At 40.2% G+C, this 24,899-nt stretch overlaps 2 protein-coding genes across 3 annotated transcripts; one reads left to right on the forward strand and one right to left on the reverse strand.

Moving 5' to 3' along the window:
* Positions 1-304: 304 nt before the first annotated feature.
* Positions 305-13,833, reverse strand: LMF2 (lipase maturation factor 2). Its single transcript, XM_053463358.1, has 14 exons — positions 13,635-13,833; positions 10,685-10,938; positions 6,575-6,603; positions 6,222-6,415; positions 5,176-5,354; positions 4,730-4,865; positions 4,413-4,541; positions 4,031-4,136; positions 3,781-3,877; positions 3,439-3,621; positions 3,187-3,355; positions 1,494-1,605; positions 876-984; positions 305-658 (listed from the first exon to the last, which is right to left on the reverse strand). Exons 1-14 carry the CDS (start codon positions 13,726-13,728, stop codon positions 356-358), a joined length of 2,094 nt encoding a protein of 697 aa, XP_053319333.1. The 5' UTR covers positions 13,729-13,833; the 3' UTR covers positions 305-355.
* Positions 13,834-14,365: 532 nt separating this feature from the next.
* On the forward strand, positions 14,366-24,650 carry NCAPH2 (non-SMC condensin II complex subunit H2). Of its 2 annotated transcripts, none has more exons than XM_053464632.1 (22): positions 14,366-14,620; positions 16,387-16,508; positions 17,313-17,414; positions 17,812-17,867; positions 18,089-18,170; positions 18,462-18,533; positions 18,793-18,872; positions 19,063-19,214; positions 19,389-19,478; positions 19,559-19,683; positions 20,388-20,459; positions 20,567-20,636; positions 20,732-20,842; positions 21,000-21,053; positions 21,311-21,381; positions 21,684-21,789; positions 22,082-22,159; positions 23,162-23,217; positions 23,534-23,635; positions 23,780-23,929; positions 24,149-24,376; positions 24,436-24,650. In XM_053464632.1, exons 2-21 carry the CDS (start codon positions 16,401-16,403, stop codon positions 24,287-24,289), a joined length of 1,878 nt encoding a protein of 625 aa, XP_053320607.1. In that variant the 5' UTR covers positions 14,366-14,620; positions 16,387-16,400; the 3' UTR covers positions 24,290-24,376; positions 24,436-24,650. The 2 variants fall into 2 exon arrangements, with proteins under 2 accessions (XP_053320607.1, XP_053320608.1); XM_053464633.1 differs by having other exon boundaries at positions 14,366-14,544.
* Positions 24,651-24,899: the final 249 nt, after the last annotated feature.

The raw sequence follows: 24,899 nt of genomic DNA on the forward strand, positions 1-24,899 counted from the left end.
TTTCACAAGGACTTACTGTAATAGCGAATACAAAGATACCAAAAACCATTAGAGACTTAACCCACGAGGGAAATTATCTGGCAGGATACATTGTCAAACTAAAAACATTTGTGTGTGTTGTCTGCTTTTTTTAAAATACAATTTACAAAAAGTAGAAGGACGTATTCTGTTACTCTTAGGGGAGACCAAATAAGGTTTAACAAATAACTGCACATAGTGATCACAGATCTCTTGCTAACACACCTAATAGAAAGACTTTTTACAGCTGTATGATGTGACCTGCTTTTTGTTTGTTTTAACAGGTTAATAGACAGTAGTTGTAGGTGGAAGAAAGAGTCTGTCACTCCTAATGCTTTTAACTCTTCTTATTTCTGCGTGTTAGGTCTCCCGTGGGTGCAGGGGCTTTTGTAGCATCTCCTTGACCACTGCTCACCTTCTGTTTTTTCTTCTCAGTGGGGGGCTTATCATGCCCCCGTTGTTTGGGATTTCCTGACTTGCTGCCTCCCGTAAACAGAGCTTGCAAAATGCAAACAGTGAATACGGTGATAAAAAGTGAGTATAGGACCAATGGAGCAGGGAAGGAGTGCAGGAAATCTCGGATGACCTTTAGTGTAAAGGGGAGCACAGCATCTAGGGAACGACGAGCAGGTGGCTTGTCCTAAAGAAAACAAAAAAACATGACAAATATTAATACTTGCAGTTAATTAGTGGACAGCCTATCGGCCTAAACATGCATTACAAGAAATGTTTAGAATAATTGTAGTACCCTAGTTATATGCGGCAACCTTACCGAAAAAATGTTTTCATGACCTGGACCAGCTCTACCTCACGTCTTAATGTCCTGTTTGTTATAGTACATAAGAGAACATACATACCTTGAACCCATAGTCATTTAGAAGGGAATCTAGGGTGGGGTCTCCTAAGTGGACAGTAGGGAAGAATTCCTCAACGTGACGACGGCGCCACCAGTTATGAGACAAAGGTCTGGGGAGAAGCAGACAGCCATAAGCGTGGGCTGATAACTGGCAGAAACACGCAAGTACATAAAGGGGATGGAGGTCAAAAAAATACCAGCAATGTTAAATATTTACAAAGAAAGCAATTAAAGTTTTTAAAAAAGGAAATCAAATTGTTATAATTTGCAAACACTGAAAATGCCTCCATATGAATGATATTATAGTGAAGATACAACTCAAAATATTTTTTTTTCCACATGCATACTTGAAGGCTTGGTGGCTATTGTCATCATTTGTAGTAAGCGGACTGGATATACATAGTGCACAATATTTCAAATATATATCTCCAGCATTAATTGTGAAAAGTTCCAAAACACGGACGAGGATTACGGCATTGCAGAAATGATACTTAAACTTAAGGCTTTAGTTATGTAACCTGCATTAGAGAGGTTACAATACAAATCTGAGCAGGAAGGTACGCTGTAAGAGGCAAGCAGAAACACAGATTAGTATGAAGTGCACATTTCCATTACTTACCCCGTCTCATCAGCCTCTGTAAACCAGTATTTATACAGCTGGGCTCTGATGTAAAGTGGAGGATGTGCATTAAAGGGATAAAGAGAGGCATCATTCTGTACCAGACGAACAACTGTAAATATAATGCAAAGAAAGTTTAGAGGAAACTACCGGAATACATAACACTACTAAAAGTAGATACGCATGGCAAATCAGTGTGGATAGATAACATTCAAAAGCAGCTGTATGGTCATTTATATTAGTACTTAATAGGTTGTACTTTTTTTCTAATGAACTCATAGAAGATAATTTCCATATGGGACTCCAACAGAATATTTTAACCCTTATATTGAGGAATAAGTTTGTAGGCATGCTGGCTTGCAGTCAATATGGGAGGTGAAAGTAATGTGTGTGTGTTACTTTGTCTGATGCCTCATTAGAAATCTACAGGCTCTTAGTTCCCCCACACACTGCTTATTTTAGAAACAGCAGCACCCCAAACAATATTTCCTTCCACACATCTTTATGCCACCAAGCACCTGTTTAGCATGTAAAGCCAGACGCAAAAAACGTTCTCTCATTTATACCCATCCACAAAATAGAATAGATTTAAGGTACACTCTCAGTGTGGTTTAAACAGAAATGCCAATTTGGAAGTCTGATTGTTAACATGTTTAAAACCCAAAAGCAGTGGAGGCTCCTCCGTAGGAGCACATGCGCACGTGAACCCCCAAGCACAAAAAATTGCAAAATTAAGCAAAAATCTATTTTAATCTAAATTGAAATGGATTTGATGAATTTTGCAAATCTGCTTCCCCTTTGCACTTTGGGGTTCACATGCCATGAAGCCTCCTGTCCCCTGATGTAGCCTGCCTATGACTATTCCTATCGCACGTGCGATAGGAAGAGACCCTATTTGGCTCAATTGCTGCCGTGCCTGCTAAAGCGCCGGCTGGGACGCCCATTTGATCTCTGTTCGCACAGTAAAAGCTGTGAGATCGGGGGAGGAGCTCCCAGCTGTCAGCTCCCAGCCAACAAACTACCGCCCAGCCCGCCCTCCCCAGTGTCTGACTGCAATCCCTGCCGTCACTCTAACGACTGGCCCTGCCGCTTTCCTGATAGATTAGTTGCTGAGGAGTGTGGACGCTAACTGCGAGTATAAAATTAATATTCGGGCTGCTGAAAGTTAGGGGAGGTGGGGGTTAATTTAGGGGCAATTACGGTTAATGGGGTGTTTAGGCTTAATTTAGGGCCAGTTATGGTTAATTAGGTCTTTAGGGTTAATTTAGGGGCAGTTATGGTTGATGGGGTCTTTAGAGTTAATTTAGGGAAATGTATTTTAACCTATACATTAAGAAGTAAATGTACATTTCATTTTCAAAATGTATATATTGTGAACCCCCATTGGAATTACCCACCAGCCGCTACTGCCCAAAAGTAGAAAGGACCCTGAGAAGTACTGGATACAATTTATTGCATATACTGGGCAGAAATGTTCAGACGTTTTGAGACACAATGCCTCTTTTTTAATGTGCTTGTGCACTAGAGGGAGCAGGGCAGTGTTTAGCTGACAGATGCACTGAGCTAAAACGGAATAAAGAGGTACAGCTTATATTTTTAATTTACTAAAATGAGCCTTATAAATGAACATTCCTTAAGCCATGAGCCGTAAAATCCAGTTTAAGTGAACAAAGCTGGTATCTATCCCACTCACCATCTTTGTTGCCCTGGAGGAGCCTGTACACAAAGCTTACAAACCATGGGCTTTGTGAATGGTGTCCAAGGGCCGCGAACCACATCTGCCAGTCTAGACGAGGTTGATGGGGGACAATCACTGGAGGAGCTGCACTGATGTTTCCTGGTTTATACATAAACTCAATCTCCTGTAATAAAGTACACGCGGGTCAGGAATTCTGGTGTTGTAAATATTTTTAGGGCCTGGATGAATGTAATTAGATGCAAATACCGTCCAGGTCACACGGTCATAGCTTCCTTCCACCACAACCTCTGGCCTTCCTCCCACACCAGTCATCCTCCGAAATAAGCCATACGAGTTCACTAGCTGGTAGCGATCCACAGCCTTAAACATTTGCCTCACAGGCGGCCAGAGTTGCCCATTTGATTCAAACTCCATATAAGTGTAGGGGACCTGTAGGAGAGAAAATTACATGACGAAAAAGTACTTTTCCCAATTGCTGTGGAATGTGTTATTCTTAGACAGCCTTTGTAGCGTTACCTATATGGTCACTCAATAGCTACCTCTATTAAAAAAGGCATAGATCAGTTGGAGATAAGTGTAATTTCTCACCAGACTGACTGCAAACAGAGCGACTGCAGCACATGAGAAGATTGCCCACTGTATTAAAGACCAAAGCTTCCAGAAGAAGCCACGAACAGAGGTACTCCTGTGTGAGGTAGATAAGAGAAAACAAACTGGAGGGTAAAAATACATGGCATAGCGATTAAGTTAATGACATTCTATGTTATGTCTAAAAAGAGATAAAGGGATAATGAAGACATTATAAAAAAACATGCAAGTAGAGTGGTTCAGGGCTCACCTGCACATTCCAGTAACTACTTCCCAACCAAGAGATGCAGCTGCTACCCAGATAGATGGGAAGGTGAGATTACGGAGCCACTGCATGAAGTCATGATAAGTAAAGGCTGTAAAATACGTAAACGGAATTACTTAATGTCGGAGTCACTCGATTTCATACTTGGGTTTGAACACATTCAAAATATTAAATCCATGTACAAAAGACCCCACACAGAGCTGCGTACAGAGACCAGGCCTGTCCCAGATGAAATCAGACTTTGGTAATAAAATATCAGCAGGGTATCCAATAATGTAGTTCCAACATCAATATGTGCCACACCTATGGACAGACAGGCTCCATATCCAATTCTTAAAGAAAATGTTTAATGGCCTATTTAACATACCTGTCCTGGACTCCACCAAACGCTTGTCCCAGTTGATCTGAAGATCAAAATATTTAAACGTCCAGAAAGCAATCAGACCAAATACTATGAGATCCAGAAGAAGCGCAAGATATGAGAAGAATGAGCGACCTGAGGGAAAACCAAGAGTTGAAACAGACTACCAAAGGTAAGCAGTCACAATAGAATGAAAATAGAAAAAAATAAGAAACCAAGATGAGAAGCTGGAACATACACACAACAAGAACACAGAAATAAAACATTGAGAGGGCAACAATAAATAGTGTGGAAGGAAACAGAGATAAGAATACGATTATTACCTTTTTGCGTAGATTTCTTGCCCTGCTGAAAAACCGTGATGTGTTGATCATCCAGCAGAGAGAAGCACAGAACAATTGTCAGCAGGTTAAAGAAGTTGTAGTTTCCAGTAAGGATGATGAGGACCTGAAGCAGAACCTAACAGACATGATAACAGAACCAAAAGATTATTACAATTTGAATAATGGATCATAAACTACCAAAATTTACTCTCTGTAGCAAAGTGGGGTACAAGTGTAAACCATTATGGTTTATAACCATAATGTGGGTTATCCCTCCACTTTGCTGATCCTAACATGCCAGCTAAGTAGGCTACCTTATGATTGCTGCACTGGCTATTCATGATCTGGAGTAACAAAATGTTTTAAACACTAGTCAGAGGCTGTAAAATGTACTAACCACTAACACTGATAGATGCTCACAAACATACTTAAAAGGTAAGACTTACTTGTGCATAAAAAGAGAACAGACGAAGCCTCCGAGAAGGCAGGAAAAAAAGCCATGGGAGCGCAATCTCAATCACATATGTAGCCACCACCGAGAGCTTCTGTAGCCAGACTGGAAGCTGATGAGCATACCATGCAGCTCCAGTAGGAATACACTGGGTCTCATAATGGTAGGTAAGAGCTAAAGGAGAAGAGCAGACAAAGTAAAACACATATTTGAAGATGTACAAACCAAATAATCAGCAAACATTGAAAACAGATAATATTTTAAAGTGTAGCTACACAAGACTAATTGTTAGAAAGGCATGAATCAAGGTAGAAGCAGGATAGCCTTTCCCATTAGTACAGTAAAAAATAAGGGGCTGTTTTTAAGGACTGGAGTATAAAACAGTGTTTATAAGAAGACAGGTACTTGTGGCATCATGGTTAATCTCTCTTACTAGAAACGTCATCTTTTTCTCCTGCGTCTGAAATTTCTTGCCACTGATTGGCTGCATCAAAGTGCATTTAATGGTTGGCTTTTCATTTTAACATTTATCCTGAAGAAATTGGGGAATAAAGTACTAGGACAAAGATAATGATATTCCTAACTCTTTCTACCCTAGCCAGCATGTACCAGTAATCTAACAGACACAGGGCATGAGTGAAGCATACATAAACTTACTGAAACTGTAATGAACAACCTAAGCAGATGTAACTATGCAAAGCCACTGGGCAGTATTACACTTCATGTATATTTAAAGAACTGCCGCCTCTGAGCTGAAACAGAGATGTAAATTTGACTAAAGCCCAACTAGCATTATCCAAAACAATTACCTCGCCTCTTAGAAAGGTTGCCTAAATCAATTAACATCAGCATCACAACAGTGGGACAGGAATATTGGAGGAATGACAATAATGGTATATCTGCTTTAAAGACCAAGAAGAATCAATTGTAATTAGACACAGGATGCCTACTGTGTAGCTTGTGAAATATCCGTTTATGACAACGCATTTTAATCCATTCTCACCTTGCCACTCCAAGTTCAACTAACACTGCTATTCTTACCTGTAAGCCCCCACCATGTTGGGCAACGGCTGGTCAACTTGACAACTCCTGATGCAAACATGAGCCTAAAAAGCAGCCAGCGGATCAGCCAGAAGGTAATGCCATCATAAGTACTCTTTGAGTTCTTTGAGCGAAGGATGTGTAAAGGGGTGACCAGTATAGCCAGAAAACCAGTTTCCAGGAGAAGACTGTCCCTGTGAAAAATATAAACATAGACATTCCTGATTGTAGATAACACATTAGCAGAGACAATGAGAAATAAAGACTTCTTACCACAGTTTTCATAGGTGCTGGTCATAACTTGATTTCCTTAAATGGGTATAGGAAACAAAACAGAACTCAACTCTACTTACCACTGGAAATAGAGGAAGACTTGCCCAACCTGCAGAAAAAGATCAGAAAAGAAAAACAACCTTAAATACGCATTATATCTGAAAATTTGGAGATATCTGAAATATAAATATGGTGTAACAACTACTCAGGTGCTCAGATAACTAAAAACAATTTGGAATAGGCAGGGGTGCAAGGAGATATCCAGTTTTATTGTGCTGCACTACCTATACAGAGTAAAGGACCAACTCATCCAGTCAACGACTTGGAAAATGCCACCTAACATTCACAGACGCCAAAACCTGCTGATGTTCTATTGTGCTTCTCAACTTAGTGGGAACTATTCTAAACATCAGTTGTGTTGCACAGTCATTGTTATTAACCAGTCCAAAGACAACTCAAATTGCCCATGAGAATGGAGATCAGTTCTGTGTCAGGGCCCTGTTCTAATAATGTTTAATGTATTTCCCATATGGGGTATGTTTGGTAGATATATTTATAGATATTTTTAAGACTATCATATACCATAGCACTGTACTGTGGATAAACAGGACATAACTAGTGTACAGCATAACCAGTTGTACTTACAGAAACAAAAAGGTGAGCTTACAATTAGGGCTGAAACAACTAATCGATAAAATCGATAATAATCGATAATGAAAATCGTTGTCAACGATTTTCATTATCGATTAATCGGATCGATTTTTATCGATTATAAAAAGAGGTTTTTTTCAGAGCAAATGCTCTGAAAAACTCCTCTCCTTATATAATCCGACCTCAAACAGAGATCGGATTATAACACCGGAATCCAGATCCCCCGCAACGCTGCAGGGGACCTGGATTCCCCTCACTGTCGGCCGGTCTCTCACTTCCGTCTCTCTCCCCCTCCCATCTGCCTCCTCCCCCCTCCCATACATCACTCTGCCTCTCTACCCGGCACCGTTACTGACAGGCACTTTCCCTGCAGCTTCATAGAAGCCTCAGTGTAAGCGAAGGTGAGTAACGGAGTCTGTCTGTGCGATGCAGACCCCCACCGGCTGACAGAGAATCATCCTCTCTGCATCGCACAGACAGCCTCCGTTACTGCCCTTCACTTACACTGTGGCTTCTATGAAGCTGCAGTGAAAGTGCCTTCAGTAACGGAGCCGGGTAGAGAGGCAGAGCGGTGAATGGGAGGGGGGAGGAGTCAGAGGGGTGTATGGGAGCCACCCTCCAATACACCACTCTGGCTCCTCCCCCTCTCATATGCCACTCTGCCTCTCTACCCGGCTCCCTGGTGTCTTGTCAGAAACGGAGGTTCACAGGAGGCAGAGTGGAGTATGGGAGGGGGAGGAGGCAGAGTGGAGTATGGGAGAGGTAGGAGGCAAAGTGATGTATGGGAGGGGGAGGAGGCAAAGTGATGTATGGGAGGGGGGGAGGCAGAGTGGAGTATGGGAGGAGCCAGAGTGGAGTATGGGAGGGGGAGGAGCCAGAGTGGTGTATGGGAGGGGGAGGAGCCAGAGTGGAGTATGGGAGGGGGAGGAGCCAAAGTGATGTATGGGAGGGGAGGAGGCAGAGTGGTATATGGGAGGGGGAGGAGGCAAAGTGATGTATGGGAGGGGAGGAGCCAAAGTGATGTATGGGAGGGGGGAGGAGGCAGAGTGGAGTATGAGAGGGGGGAGGAGCCAGAGTGGTGTATGGGAGGGGGAGGAGCCAGAGTGGTGTATGGGTGAGTTATAGTGGTGTATGGGGGGGTATAAGGCATATGGATATTAGGCATATCAGGGGGGCATAAAACAAATCTGGGGTAAAAGGTATATCAGGGGGCACAGTGGCATATCAGGGGGCACAGTGGAATCTGGCATATAAGAGGTATAAGGCATATATGGGGGCAGAGTGGCAAGCTGGGGGTCAGATGTGCATAACTGGGGGCAGTTTGGTAAATAAAAAAAATTTAAACAAGGCTTTTTTCTCAGTTTTTATTAAATATGAAAAATAGTTAACATATGAATTAATATTTACTAATAACTTTGTATTAAAACCTAGTTTGAGAAGCACTGTGTTTGGGTTCTTGTAGCTTTTATTATTATGTCAGTAAAATAAGAAGGTGAATAGAGAGAGGCCATTGCAATAAAGAGATGAAAGTGTAAATTGTACGTTTTTTATTGCATTTTTTCTTCAATTTAAAATAATGTATTTTTTTATCCGATTAATCGATTAATCGACAAAATAATCGGCCAACTAATCGATTATTAAAATAATCGTTAGTTGCAGCCCTACTTACAATCTGCATCTGTTGACAAAATGCTTTACTTAAGGCCTAGTTAGGTAGGAGAAGTTATAGGCAGAAACTATAATTGACACAAAAGAATACAACATATCTGTAGTGGAGAGTTAGAATGATACTTTTCCTTCAATAACCGGTAGCACTAAAATTAGGGATTCCTCACCCACCTTACTTAGGTATGGCAGGAAAAGCCTATCAAACCATATACCTTACAAAAGACAAACCAGAAAATGAAATGGAAAAAAAAAATATATATATTTTTGAGTGCAAACAAATGCTGCCAGGGACCACAATGAAAATGAGAATTCTCGATGAACTTTCCCTCGCCAACACTAGCAGCCATAAATTAGATAAATTGAGGGAAGGCAACAGAGCTGCTTGGAGGACTCTTGTCAGAAGCCCCCTTGGCTGAAGGCAAAGGCTTGAGTCTATAATGTCTTGGGAAGATTTCTAGCTGGGGTACATTTCAGGTAAGATCATTCTCTGTAGAAGAACCAACCTAGGTGTTGCAGTGCTCTCAATGCCAGATTTCCAAGAGACCAGTAGAATTGGCTTCTAAGAGCCAGTCGTCCAAGTAGGGGACTATCGTAAAATGCCGGGTATGCCACAACAAAAAAAATAAAATAAAACAAACAAAGGGAAATGAAGCTAGTCTGGACACAAGAGCCCTGAAGTGAAAACGCTTATTCACATTGATGCCCCAGAATGGACACTCTTAGGAATCTCTAATGATCCCGACCAATGTGAATTTGCAGAGAGGAGACTGATTGACCCAATGTTGCCTTTGAACATATGGAAACAATACCTAGTATTGCCCTCTCCACAACCTCGAACAGGGTTTCAGAAAATATCCATTCAGGAAATGCAGATACACTATCAGCTGCAATGTCCTTGGGGTAAGGTGATTAAGACTCAAGAATAAGTCGCTTTTCTCTGCACTTCCTTAGGATACTGGAATCAGAACAATAAAAACTGTTGAGGTGGAGGCCCTGCTTGAAACTATGGGGTTTCCTTGCCTGATGATCTGCAAACTGATCTACTCCCATGCGCTGATAAAAGGGGACAGACAGGAAGCAATCTGGCTTTAGAACTTGTCTTATCACCACTCCCTCTGTAAAGTGCTGGGCATCCCCCTTAGAGGATCTAGAACCCCTGAAAGACCACCTTCGTACTTCTTGTATATATAAAAAAAAATTAAAAAAATAGTATAGAGTATATTCTCGAAAGTACAATTCGCAGACCATCTCCTAAGCCATAAAAGCTCCATGAGCAATACTGGCAAGCCTGAAGACCTTGCTGCCATCCTCAAGTTCTCAATGGTGTCAACAGCTGCCATATTTTTGGCCATATCTTGCCATGAATTCCCCATATTCAGCTTGTTATCGACATGCTGAATCCATGTGTTAGCAGACTGGGCCACTCAAAAGCTTAGGCAACACAGATATACAGTACCCAGAAAAAAAATGTGTTGATTTTTTTTATAGATTTATCCACCCTAGCGAGGACCCATTAGGCAATGCCTACCTCAAATAGAACAGTTTCCTGGCCTAATACGGTTTGTAACTCATAAGCCATAAGTATCGTAAGAGAGATCAACTTAATGACTTAATAACAATTATACATATTTACTAGTTTTCTCATCAGTGTCATAGTTCAAGATGCACAAACACAAGGTGCCAAGGAACATAACTACAGATACCTCTAGGACTACTGAAACCTCTAGTAATAACATAAAACCCATAGGGTTTTGCCTTTTCTTTTAAAGCAATAACACAGACTAAAAGTTAAGCTAAACAATGTTCCCCTACAGCTATGAGAATGTTTTTGGATAATGAATAGCAGCCTAGATGTACAATTAAGTGCCTACCTGATACAAGGACAGATAGAGAACCCAGAGGAAAAGGAAAACCAGGCTATCTCGAAGGCATCGGAAGAGCAGGGCACCCAAAGAAAGGATGGCTCCCAATAGGCAAATACATTCCATGCCTTGTTCTGTGTCAAGTCCCAACCAAGGGCCCAACCAGAGTAGTGTGGGTGCATCGCTGAACTGCTCCAATACATTTTTCCCTGAGAATCGCAGCATCTTCCAGGCAGGCAAGATCCCTTCACGTCCATACAACCCTATGCAGGATATGGAAAAAAAGGAAAAGTTTAACAAGCCTGTTATGCATCCAATGAAAGAGTGTAAGAAATAAGTTCTCAAAGATATATATATTTCTAGTTTCCACACAAAGCAAAGTTTTTAGGCAGCTGCATATTAGCCAACTAAGTGTGACCAGTGAAAACCACTCATTGATGAACTCCAGATTTGCAGATACAGGAGGTTCATTGGAACTAAAGGCTTTTGTCAAGGCTAGCATATGTCACTACAGGAGAAAATAATTTTCCATAGGACATCCGCTTTAAGGAAAAGGCACTTGAAACAAATTTATAAGACTACTATTTCAAAATAAAAGAATAAATGCAAAGAGATGGAACAACTTTATAAATGGCTTGGAGCGTTTTGTCTTAACTCTCTGACTTCACTATTCATTATGAAGGGACCACACTAGGACAGGGCTCGACAAACCCTGGGTGTCACATCAACTAGAAACCACTTCCTGGCCTACGGGGTTTTTTCGATAGAAGGGGTAAAAACTGGCACCCAATGCTTTGCTGCAGGGGCATTACGTACCCGCTTCACCCTACCCCCGAAAGAAAGCATAGGGCGCCAGATACACGATGGCAGAGGATAAGCAGTGTCTTGGCAGGTCCCTACGAAGTGTGTGTGGAGGGGCAGTATAGTGCATGTATGTGTATATGTATAGTGCTGGAGTCAGTCTGTGCTTACACAGTTATGTTAGACTGGTAGGCATATGTTTGTATATGTATAGTGTTGAAGTCAAACATCCTTTGACTGCAAACCAATAAGTTATATAAGAAAAGTTGGCTATTTTTTTTTTGGCTGGCTCCTAGATCTAAACCAAATTCTGCACTTGGACATTTCTCCAGTATGAAGGCAAGTACAAAGCATAATTCAACATCTAAGCAGACTTTGAAGAAACCATGTTGATTTTATTAAACAAGACCAGCCAAGATGTTCCTTCAGCAGCTCACTGAGATGGATCTTCACATTGTGTACAGCTGAAACACAAACTGTCTCTTTAGTGAATACCCTGAGTTTCGGGTTGGGAAAATATGTGGAATATAGAAGCCAGAAAGTGAAGCAAACATACAGTAGGGTTACCAGATGGCTCCTTTAACTAGGGACTCTCACAGAAAAGGTATACAGCAAGGCTGCCTTACTGACAGTGCTGTCGTACAATACTGCATGTTTCATGTGAGTTGCTGATTACAAAAAAATCCATCTGGTCACTCTCCCAGAGGGATCAACAAAAAAATACACTCCTTGACTTTTTGCACAATTATGTATTATATGGAAGGGGCATAAATACACAAAATACATAAATCTCAAAATCCCACTCTTCACTATACTTGTGCAAATGGACCAAAACCAATTCCGAAAAACTTAATTTTGTTTTTGGTCCCTTCATTTTCAGACAAGAAATTCTGTTTCCTGTTCTTTTGGTTCAGACAAAATTCAGAAGGCTTTTTCTATTGGGGGAATAAGTTTGTTGCCATGGTCTCGCAAGCTCTGCAATGCTCTCGTTTCTGCACATCTCTTTCTCCGTGAATCTGTCTACCTAATGGAGTAAAAGGGCGGAACCGCAGTGACAGCCTCTCCCCATTCCTCCAATGGGGAGAGAGAGCGTGCGCGAGGCGCCCTTTTGCAGAAGTACCCTGGGAGGTCTCGTTAATGGAGACAATATCAGCAAGAGGCAGGCGAAGAAATAAGACAGAAGAGCAAGCAGAGGCAAGAGAGGAAACCAAGCTGTGGAAAAAGAGGATGGGAACTCAAAAACGATCGGCAGAGAGACATTAAAAGAGAGGGTGAGAAAATGTAGGGTAGAGTGGGAAAGCATTAGTGAGAGCAAAAGCACAACAAGATGCAAATGCTATCTGCTTCACTTTTGTTTGTTTCTTTGGGATCACTCCATATTTTTCAGACATTTTTATTAAATTGGTATGAACCCGAATACACAAGCCCACTCTTCACAGCTTGGAGGATGTTGTACAGCATAAGGACATAAATTCCTTTTAAAAGAGACAGTCCAGTCCCAAAATATTTTTGGTGGAGGACCATATGTTTATTTATACAGGAAATTTATAGGTTGACTTTATAGAATGCGTTTTCGATATTTTAAGGCATAGCCATTTCTCATAATATTTAATGCTGTAGCGCAGATCACCGACCTATTATTTTGCCGTGTGTATCTCCAAATGGGGAATTCATTTATGTATGTCATTTACAAACTTTTATTTACTGTTGGCTTCACCAATCTCTGGGGACTCATCTACCCCCTAATACAAAGAACAGGCATTTTATATTTTAGCATAATATATTTATTTACAAGATGCTACTTGCTCTTATATATTTACTTTGATGGAATTAACTAAAACTAGTCCTATAAAAGTAAATGCCTTGTCAGAACACTATGTAATAACTTATTATGCTTTTTAGTTCTGTTGCTATGTCTAACCCCTCCCCACTTACCTGTGAAACTTTCTCTTCCACTGCCACTGGGGCAGTATTTAGTTCAAGCTCATATACCATATGCATGAGCACACACTGGTATATACTGTGCTATATGCATGTGCAAATTTCGGTCCAAAAACCTCCTATATGTATTATACACGGTTATGCGTGTCATGCAGCCCACATTTGACTCTATTATATGGGTATAAATTGGAGAGACGAAAAAGTTGGCGTTAGTTACCTGGTATCTGTGTGTACAAGGAAACAAAAGCACACAGATAAATCCCACTAAGCCCCCAGAGGAAAGCGTTTCGTACTAGACGTTGCTCCCCCATCTTTCGTCGGTTCTTCCCGTCCCTGCAGCTGTGTGGGTGAGTCACAACGTGGACTTTTCACGCTTGCGCACTCAGCTAAGCTGCTCGCCCTACGTACTGCGCATGCCATTCCGGGGCACCGGCTATCGCGCACGCGCCAAATCTGAACCAGCCCCTCCCCGAACTAGGGCTTGCTGAAGTTACTGCAGGGCACGGTGTAGTGTAGATTGTAACTGTCCTGCTGATGGACTACATCTCCCGTGATCCTCGACATAGCCTTATAACTCATGGGAACTGAAGTCCAACCTCAGGACTCGCAAATTAACGCTTTTCACAAGTAACAAGTTGAAGTGGCGCCACCTACATAACCTCTGGTGATAGATGCTTCTGGAAAATAAGTCACAGAGTGACAGCGTATACCTGCATCCTGCCTACCAAGCGAAGTGCATTTTAAAGCGATACCACTTTTTTATTTTATCCCCATGTATCCCACTATTATTTATGAACTGGTACATATAAGTCAATAAAACAACTAAACTAAAGAAATAAACGTGTTGCGTGGCTGCAGTTCGCGTTGTTGGGCATTTAGATCTTCACATTATAGATACGGTTGAGTCTCTGTGAAGAATAACATAACGCCAGAGTATCTGATGTAAATACACTCCCAATGTGCACGTCCCCTCTTGATGACATTTGCTTTCAGACGTAGTTGATTGGTCAACATTCGAAGCGGCCGAAGCTGGGTGACGTCACTGCGCAGGCGGGAAAAACAAAAATGGCGTTCTGACTATCATTTCGAAAAAAAAAAGTAATTGAACCAAGAAATTCGAGCCTGAGGTATTAACCTAAGAAAAAAGAAAGACCTTTTGAACGGTGTAATTTTCTATATGTTTAGGTCTACACTCTCAAGAAGGTGAGTTCTTATAATGAGTCGTTTTCTCTGCTTTGATTGAAGCCGGTGTTTATGGAAGCAGTATATATATATATATATATATATATATATATATATATATATATATATATATATATATATATATATATATATATAATTAGATCGGCAATCTGTTCCAGAGACTTTTGGGCTGATGCTTTGGGACGGGTTACAGAAGCTTTTATTATTTGATACTGCAACATGTATACACACGTAGTGTAGAATGCAGTCTGTCTGTAGATTCATTGTTTTCACTAGACTTCTGTGTAACTGAGTGATGTTTATCCACTCAATGGAGAGTCGTGGTCAGCTCCTTGACTATACTTTATGAAGCTTCTGCTGGCTTAGCCTCCTTACTTTTGAACGTCTTACTTTTCTCCTTGCTGGAGAAACCTGGTAATGTTGTCTTGTGGTGATTTAGTGAATTTTGAAGTGAAAGTTAAAACTACAACTCTCCTAAAAACATTCCCTTTAGTGGATAAGCCCCAGCTTTAAAAAGACATTGTCTGCATGCGATCGCGATTTGGAATAATTTTGCCTCAGGTAAGTAAATGTGATTTCTTTACAGGTCTGCCTTTTGGAAGTGTTTTTGTGGGTGTGCAGCAGCATTTCATTTCTGCATTCACGTCCGTATTATATGTGGTGCGTTCTGTAAAATCGTATTTCAGAAAGTTTTTGAAATTAAGACAAAGGTCGTATTTTGGGCATACTGAATATAACGCTTTTGTTATTCCGGTGCAAACATCTTCAAGCCAGAACTCTTCTAGCGTATAAAAATATTTGCTTGTTCATACATTTTGCAGGGAACACTTAATTGTCTAGTTACACAAAAGCAGGCATTGATAGGCTGTTGTCATAGCAACTGAAAAAAGCTTCTTAACGGCTCTGATGTTTTGTGTGATTAAACTTCTGAATAATAAAATGAGATATTAATGCTTATTTACCTAGGAAGTGGGAAAAAATCATCAGACACCAATATATAAGGAGTATTTGTATTCTAATCTATTCTCCTTTAGAATGATAGTCTGTCCTTCGTATATGTCACCCACTTATTTAGAATCCTACGCAGGGGTGTGGGGCTGGACTAAGGTGTCTCTATAAGGTGATCGAGTATCTCTTCATCTCACGTGAAAGCTTGGTTATAAAGCGCCTTTTGATTATTGACATCTGGATTAGGAAATCATCAGGTTGTGCCTTGACTCAATTCTGCTTCAGAATGTGTTTTCTAAATACTTGTAAAAGTTTCCCTCTCAGCCCATCTGTGATCTGTCCTACGTCTGAGCCATCTTTGTAACAATCACACTACGTTCGTACCTGCCAATTGTGTCTGCAGCTTTACCACAACATAGTTCTATCCAAGTATATTAAGTGGGGCATTACTAGGGTATTTCAGCTCCCTGTTTAACTATGATTCTATATGATTTATGAAAATCAAAACCCGATCTGTCATGGCTGCCTCAAAGGGATGAGTTGGCTCTGTGTACATTGGTGAGATAGGTTTCAAGAAAGCACCCCCTTATAATGAATATTTAAACACTGTTAGTTTCGCTATTCAACTGTCCAGAAAACTGCTAGTTTAGTGAATACTAAATTTGTTTAGATCAGATATAAGGAACTCTCCTCTGTATCATATCAAACAATTGTAGGCTGCATTTCAAAGAATAACTTGATGTAAGAAGGATTTATTAAAGCTGTACAAGTTTGTCTTTGCATTTTTTGTAATTGCCATATTGTGGTTGTAATTTCAGGGGCAGCTGGAAAAATGGAGGATGCAGAAACACGATTCACTCATCTCCTCCAACCCATTCGGGATCTAACCAAAAACTGGGAGGTGGATGTCGCTGCCCAACTTGGTGAATACTTAGAAGAGGTAGGTTTATTTCTGTATGTGGACTTTAAGTATGCTCAAACAGGAGGAATTGGATTTTCTCTGTAGTTAGGTTGTATAACTGTGTTTTAAACACATTACAATTATGCATGGTATTTCAATTTTTATGTGGGAAAGCGGCATGTGGAAGGTTGAAATAATGATTAGCCATGTGCTGTACACGATTGTGTACATGTTGGAAGACAGGCAGACAAAACTTGGGGCCGCAAAACAAAGAGAATTCAGCGCAAAGCCAGCAAATACTGTAAAAAGGAAAAAAAAACACCTGTGTAAGGCATAAATATTGTGAATTCTGTCACCCCGAGGGACCTGAATGTGTGTGCTTTTTATGCTCCCTCTAGATTGTAAGCTCATTTGAGCAGGACCCTCCATGCTTTTTGTGTGTGCATACTTACAGGTTCAACCCAGGTGCCTCATATATGGTTTCCAGAGAAGGCTTTAATTTGCATGAGTCTTGTTGGGTTAAAATGAGTCCCACTGATTCAGCTTTTTGGTATGCAACCTGGGAATCTGAAAGTGTTCTGGTTATTTTTTTGCTGTGCAAATCTTGAAACCAGCTTGCTTTAGAATTATCCTAATTTTACTCGACAAGGTAGAAATAAGATTGAATGTGGGTACTAGCCTGTTGAACGTTGCAAATCTAATATGTCTTATGTTAATATATGAAATGTAAATTATTATTATTGTGGTTCATATAGCTGCATAAACCTTTTTTGTGTGTGTGCCAGTGCTTTTTTAATGGTGTGTTCTTTAATGGTTTCTCCTCCATTTGTCTTTCTTTTTCAGTTGGACCAAATCTGCATTTCTTTTGATGGAGGTAAAACCACAATGAATTTTGCAGAGGCAGCTCTACTTATCCAGGGATCTGCTTGTATCTACAGTAAAAAAGTGAGTTTGTGACACTGGGCAACCTTTAGCAAGAAAGACTTTGTTGCTTTTTCTTATACCAAATGAAAATATAACTTAGAGATATTACAATGTTTTCTTGGGGTGGGGGGTGGGGTGGGGGGGGGGTGTATATGCTGTGGCCTGAAAACAGATTATTCACTTACCTGTGGTAGAAACTGCCCTGCAGCTGCCCTTCACGGTGAGCTGGCAATTCTTTCCACCCATTAGCTGCTTGACACCACACACATTTAAAAAGACACGTAGCTATCATATGCATTAAAGTGCTTGTGATGGCCGGAGAGTCCCTTTAAATAGAGATCAATAATATGAAAGTGTTATTATTTTTACCCATTTTCATTGTGAAAGAAGTTTGTAATACACCGTGTTCTCTTGGCAGGTAGAATACCTGTATTCTCTGGTGTACCAAGCGTTGGATTTCATCTCCAATAAAAAGTATGTACCTTTTATTGTCCACTTACCACACGTGTTTTCACTGGTGTTGGATGCTTTAGTACTGCTCACTTGTTTGCTAGCATATGCTTTGAAGTATAATATACTAATTATTCTTGTGGGTTGGCATATCATGAATCTATCTAAGGAGATATTTTTTGTGCGTGTAATGGAATGAATGACTTGGTTTGCTTCATTATGATTCTCTGAAACACCTTTCTTAGGAAAGACCATCAACCAACATCTGTGGGTGCAGATGGTGTAGACAAGGATGCAACGTTTGCGCATCGCAACAATGAGGATGAAGTAAGAAATATATGCTTTTTTTTTTTTTTACAAATTTGAAATAATAAGCCATGCTACAAGCAGAAATAATCGTGATTCTGCAGACTATGCTATTGGTAACTATGAAGAAAATCCCTGTAACCAACCATTCCTGATATCTTTCTTTCTTGGTTGTATGTTTGCACATTTCTTACTTTTGCTGCATCAAGTAGTTATTAGCAAATTGTTATATCTTTTTGTTGGTACTAAAACATCTGTTTAACATAAAATAATCCAGCTAATAATAACAATGATCTTTGTCTTCTCTTGTAGTTTCTGAGCCTTGATGATATAAGTGATCCCAAGAAAACAAATGTAGACATGAAGAAGGACCAAAATCCAAATGTAGGAGCTAAATTGGTGTTCTGTCTTTAGCCTTCCAGGCCACATTTTATAGCTAGTGTTTGTCTTTGCTTCCTTATTGTACATAGATTCACCAATACATCTGGACAAAGCTCTTTTCTAAATGCATAGAACAGATCTCTATTATGTCCTCGATAGAATATCATCGCATACATTTTATCAAATTCATATTTAAAAACAGTGATTTACGACGTAGGTGGTGATTTGCTTTGTTCTCTTACCTCATTTAATTCTCTTAAAGTTTGTGAACATTGTCCCTTTAACTCCAATGGCACTGGTCCCTCCCGAAGAGGTGGAAAAGAAAAATAACCCTTTATGCAGGTATGCTTATTTATCTGACATTGATTATGTTATTGAATCTTCTAGTCTTCATCTGTGTTCTTCACATGCATATATTTTCATGACTGCAAGAATAGTTTTATAGGTTTGTTTTAAAACTATACGTTACACACACCTCTTGTTCTTTCTCCAAAATTGTATTTGCTTTCCATCTATTGCTTCATCTCTCTAGCCGTAAAGGGGAGGTCCTTGCAAGTAGGAAGGACTTCCGTATGAACACTTGCACTCCTCATGTAAGCGGTGCCTTCATGGTAGAGCTGGCCAGAATGTCACCTACGCATTTCATGCAAAGATTGCACCAAGAGGAGATCAGCCAAAATCCAGGTATGGTAGAAGGAAAAGCAAGTTCTCCACAGGGTGAGCAGGAGGCTGTTCATTAATTTATATGCTGCATGCTCTGGGACATATCAGATATTTAATAGAAAACGTGCTAATTTTAATCTCCATTACCATCCATGGTTTAGTTTTCTACTACATGTTTATGTCTTTGTTTTCTAGTCATGCAGGATAAAAAAATGGAAAATATAGAGTCGGATAACGGGGAGTGTGGTGCTCCTGTGCATGTATTGAATTTCAGCGACAATGGAGGTGAGAAATGGAAGACTGGATATGAAGTCAAAGTGGTTGTCGGGCAATGTCAGAATATAATTCTTCTCTTCCTGATGTAGCCCCCATAATGGATAATGGAGATGATGGTGGATTTATTCCACTTGATGAACCTCATGAAGCAGACGATCCTGGTGGAGTAGTAGATGCAGAAATGGAGCCTGTAGAGCACATTGAGAGGAGGAAGGTATGAATGGTACAGCTACCAATACGGCTAGTGATTAAGCAGTGTAAAAATGGTGGTAGACACAAGTGTGTGTGTGTGTGTGTGTGTGTGTGTGTGTGTATGTATATATACATCCACACATCCAAATCTTCTGCACTAAGCTCTAAATTAAGTTGTTTGTTTATTTATTTATTTTTTTGTCGTAAAGCCCTGATGCCCAAGTCGACACACACTGACAGTATTTCTTATTGTTTGTAAATGAGTTTATTAGTTTGCAGCAAGCAACGTACCCAGGACATTTGAGAAAGGTCCTTGGTTAGGACCGAAACATCAATGTCTGCATACTAATTAACGTGTTTACCAACAATAAAAAGTCCTGTGAGTTCGTGAGTGCGACATATACTGTATATATAATACGAGTGAAGTTTTTGTTTTCTTATTTAACTTTAGTGATAGTAAAGGGTGAATTAATTAACTATTTACTAGTTGACTTGTAGGAATAAATTACAAGTATACAGGTAGCAGGATCAGCGTCCTTTCTTCTGGTTTTCAGAAAGATTAGTGTTTACTAAATTGTGATAATTCATTCAATATGCTGCAGCAGATCATGATAGAAATGTTCATGTTTATCTTGCCTGTATTTTGTCACCAAAATAACTGGATAATTGACTTTGATTATTCTTGGCACATATGACATCTTGGTAACTTATATACGTGTCATGTAGATGCAATCGGAAGGGAGAGGCTACGTCTTACGAGACAAGGCGGGTCAGCAGAATTTACCTCCAGTTGTTCAGGTATAAAATTCTCACCGCCATGCAATCTTTGTACTGTTCTTTTTTCCAATGTTACACGTGTGCTATCTTTTGGTTGATTATGTTTGTCTTCTCTTTGCTTTCTGTAGAATGAGGTCTCTGATCCTTGGCAAAGCCTAGACCCTTTTGAGTCCTGTGAAGAGAAACCCTTTAAGAAAGGTAAGTTATTCAAAGCTTCAAATACCAATATTTCCTCTGTAGAATGCAATTTATCCTCCCTGATATTCTCTTCTGTATCTTCTGGTTTATGCTAGGTAAACATTACACAATTCCTCGAGGTGTGGTAGAAGATCTGCCCTCCAACAAGAGGAAGAGACGGCTACCTTGCAAGCTACAGGATTTCATGAAGTGGTTTTCCTCTACACGTAAGTGTCATGTCTCCAAACAGGTACAATGCCGGGCTGTCTGAGCTATCTACCAATAAATGAGCAAAGTTTTAGAAAATCATTTGTGTGTTTTCTCCATGAACATATGTAAGATTGACTTGATGTTTCACAACCAACTCTTTGGTCCTTTACACAGATTGGGATGGTTCAGAAGCTGTAAAGTCTAGGAGGAAAGGACCCACATTTGCTGGTAAGAGGGTGTAGCTACATGGTTATTTAAATGTATTATTTAAAAATGTTATTGCTCCCACCCCCACCATGGTATCGGAAGAACAACTTCTGAGGATGTTTCAGACATTAACCACAGGGTGTAATGCAGTATTAATCACTAGAAGAATTTGTTCAACTTTGCTAGAGAATTTATGTTGCAGCTGATCTGGGACTACTTCATATATAGAATGTTCCAAGTCCGTAACCATCGTATGCTCCATTTTATGCATTCTACAGATATGGAAGTCTTGTACTGGAAGCACGTTAAAGAGCGTCTTGTGGCGCAGAGGCAGTTCCAGAGAAAAATGGTAATTGAGCTTGTTGCAAAGTAGTGGGGTACATTGCCCACAGGTGAATAATATATCTAACTACCCCTACTGCCATATGCACAAAAAAACCCTGACTGACCACTTGTCCCAGTTACTTTATTATGTATTTATGTAATTTAATTTACTCCTGACCATGACAATCTATTTTGAAATTCTGTGTCTACCTGCTGATAGCACTGACTCCCCTGACCTCACACTGTGCTCTAACCACTCCCAAATTGTACAATAAAATGCGAATTTATGAACTCTTACACTCTATTTTACCCCTTTCTTTGTTAAAGGGGCCACAGTTTGCCAAGGTGGTTGAAATTGTCAATGAAGAAGAGCAAGTTAATCTACTGGAACAACCACGTGAAGATGACTATTTGGACCATGAGGACCATGCTGGTGAGGGTTCTTAGTTTTTCATGAGGTTACCTTGTTGTGCCATCTGAATGTCTTCTTCTAAGCTAAGAGAAGACCAAGAACTGATTAAGGTCTGAGTCTTTACATCAAAAAAAATGGGCAGACCAAATGGGCTATTTTTGGGACCACTGTAAGCCTCAGTAATGTTTTTTTTTTGAGGGCTGCTATTTCAGAATGTTTGTTTGTTTTTCATCTTTACAGGACAGTGAATCCATCTTGTTTTTCATAAAAAAGATAAAAAAAAGAACTAAATTTTCTACCCTTATTTATGTAGATGACCTCTCTGACCTTGAAGATCTGGGAGCAGAGATGCCAGCCTGTCTCCGTGATGAACCTGGTCTTGACAACATGGGTAATTCCTTTGAGCTGTTCTCTTTCTGGTTTTGATTAAAGAAAATTAAAATGTACATAGAAAATACCGTATTGGCTCGAATATAGGCCACACCCTTAAAGTTTGGTGCTATTTTAAAGAAAAAAATATTTTGAAAGAAAAAATACACATTAGTGGAATGGTAAAACAGTATTTTGTCTAATGAATGAACGGGGATACATGTATTTTAACATTTTTGGTATCTATCAGTTTGTCAGCACTGAGGTATGCCACTCTGCCCCCCAGATACGCCACTCTGCCCCAGATATGCTTTATGCCCACAAAAATTGCCCCCCCGACTTACCAATGCACCGCCAGACTCCCTGTTGTCTAGTGGGGCCCGGCAGACGTCTGTGCGATGCGCGCAAACAACCTTTGATGCTGGCACTTCAGCGACAGACGCCCCGGATGAAGTGGCGGCAGCGGAGGTTGTCTACGCGCATCGCCGCGGCTGGTGAACGTCTGCGCGATACTCCCTGTTGTCTAGTGGGGCACTTCTATGGTTTAGCACCGGAAGGTTATGTCAAGACAGTGCTCCACCATAGGCGGAAGTTCCGGCAGCAGAGATCATCGCGCAGATGTCCATGGCTGCTAATGAGAAGGATACAGGTCCCCTGTTGCGCTGCGAGGGATCTGGATCCTAACCCTGCTGCTTACCTGCAGCAGGGCTAAATGAAAACTGAACAAAAACAATCGCCTGGCATCCCTGCGCAAAAACCTAGGCTGCACCTCCACTTTAAAGACCTAAAGTGTGTGTGTGTGGGGGGGAGGGCGCGGCCTATATTCGGGCCAATACGGTAAATGATCTTTATGTGATTCACTGCTAGTTATTTCAGCTCTTATGGCACAGATTATTTTAAATCCATGTAATGAATTGATATGTATAGGTTTAAATAATGCTCATCCAGACTGTCAGTAAGGCAACACAATTGAAAATAAGGGGTATAAAATATAATCTGTACACATTTCAACTTGTTGTTTCAGAACCTCCTGGCCTTCAAGACCAGATGACGTATGAGGAACTAGTGAGAAGGAATGTGGTAAATAACTGTATTTTATATATATTTTGTCAATGTGATATATATGTAGTGCTTTGGTACAAGCTATGTATTGGATGATCCCTTATCTATTTTCATCTTGTTGTTAAAATCCATCATATTTAATCTGTGATCTGCTTTGTCAAAAGCCACCCAGAAAAATATGCAGCACAAATGTCACAATGTGAAAAAAAGCAGAACTGGAGGGCCAAATGACTCTTCTGTCAGTGAAATCTTTGTGTATAGTATAAATATATTTGTCAGCTTGCTTTGCAGACCAAAGTCTACCATAACTGATTATTGTATTTGTTATCCTCAGGAATTGTTTATATCAAATTCTCAGAAATATGCTCAGGAGACTGTACTTTCCTTACGTGTGCGTGAATGGGAGGATAAAATGGGGCCGCAGCTGCAAGAACAGGTGAGATAATCAGGAAGCTTGCAAAGGTTGTCGCTTCGTAATGCATACTGATGTCAGCTGCAACAAGATTTGTGTACTAGACAGAACTCTGCCTATAGTGTATGTATATCTTCATAACTTGCATGTTTGGGTTTTTTTTGGCAGGAAGAACGGGGAGCTTTTGATATTCATGACTATGGTGACCGCCTGGTGTCGCAGTTCCATCAAGTGGGGGAGTGGCGTACTTTTGCTAGCCTGATGGCAGATAAACAACCATATGAAGTGTGCAGATATATGTTGGCATCTCTACAGCTAGTAAGTATCGAGAGCATCACTTTCCCTGCTCCAATCAACTTTTGTAAATATTGGGGAGAATTTGGTGTACTCCCAATGCTTGCATATTAAAATCACTGTATTAAGATGATTCACAGCACTCTGACAGAGAAATATATACATGATTTCTTTCTTTAAGTGTCTTTAAGGAGAAAATCCCAGTTCTTTGTTATGTATGTTCCTCATTATGTTTAACTCTAGGCTAATGACTATACAGTGGAGGTATCTCAGAAATCTGGGCTGCATGAAGGATTGGATACAATGGCTCTACGACTTCTTAGCCAGCAAAAAGCACATGAGCGATTCAAGACCTACACTGCACCATCCATCTCCCAGCAGTAACACACATGTGAAAGTAACACACGTGAAAATTCCACTGTGCTTTTATGTAATCTCAGTACTTTCAGTGATGCTGTGACATGAACCATCCCTGCTTTAATTTATACTGGATGCATAGTTGCATGTGACATTTATCGCTGTTGGTCCATCAATACCTGAAAGAAAATGCTGTGGCAAAGAAATGATAAATGTACGCAACTGGTGCTAGCCCTTAGTAACAGTTTGTCACAAGTGCTGGTACATTATGGTTTTATAAGATCTTGCTTTTCTGTACATATTTTAAACAATATTCTGTACAGCTTTTCTTGTAAGTCTGCTTTTATATCTATAAATCACTTTTTGTATAAATGTAAGAAGTATGTAACTGCAGTGTGTGCTCTGAAGTTCTTTACAATTTATAAAGATCACGTATCCTGTTTTCTTGGTATAGACCACTGGATTGTACTTTGGGAACATAATTAATGGTTTTGAAAACTAGCTGGTGAAAGAGGCGCTATCTGCAATGATTAAGCAAACAAAGTTTGCAATCATTGTCTTAAGTGGTTCAATTAAAAAAAGGCAACCTTTCTTCCAATGCCTTGAAATGAGGTTTGTCTAATTCTTAAGAGCCCCA

This window comes from Spea bombifrons, chromosome 4 (genome assembly GCF_027358695.1).
Source record: "Spea bombifrons isolate aSpeBom1 chromosome 4, aSpeBom1.2.pri, whole genome shotgun sequence".
NCBI classification, from domain to species: domain Eukaryota; kingdom Metazoa; phylum Chordata; class Amphibia; order Anura; family Pelobatidae; genus Spea; species Spea bombifrons.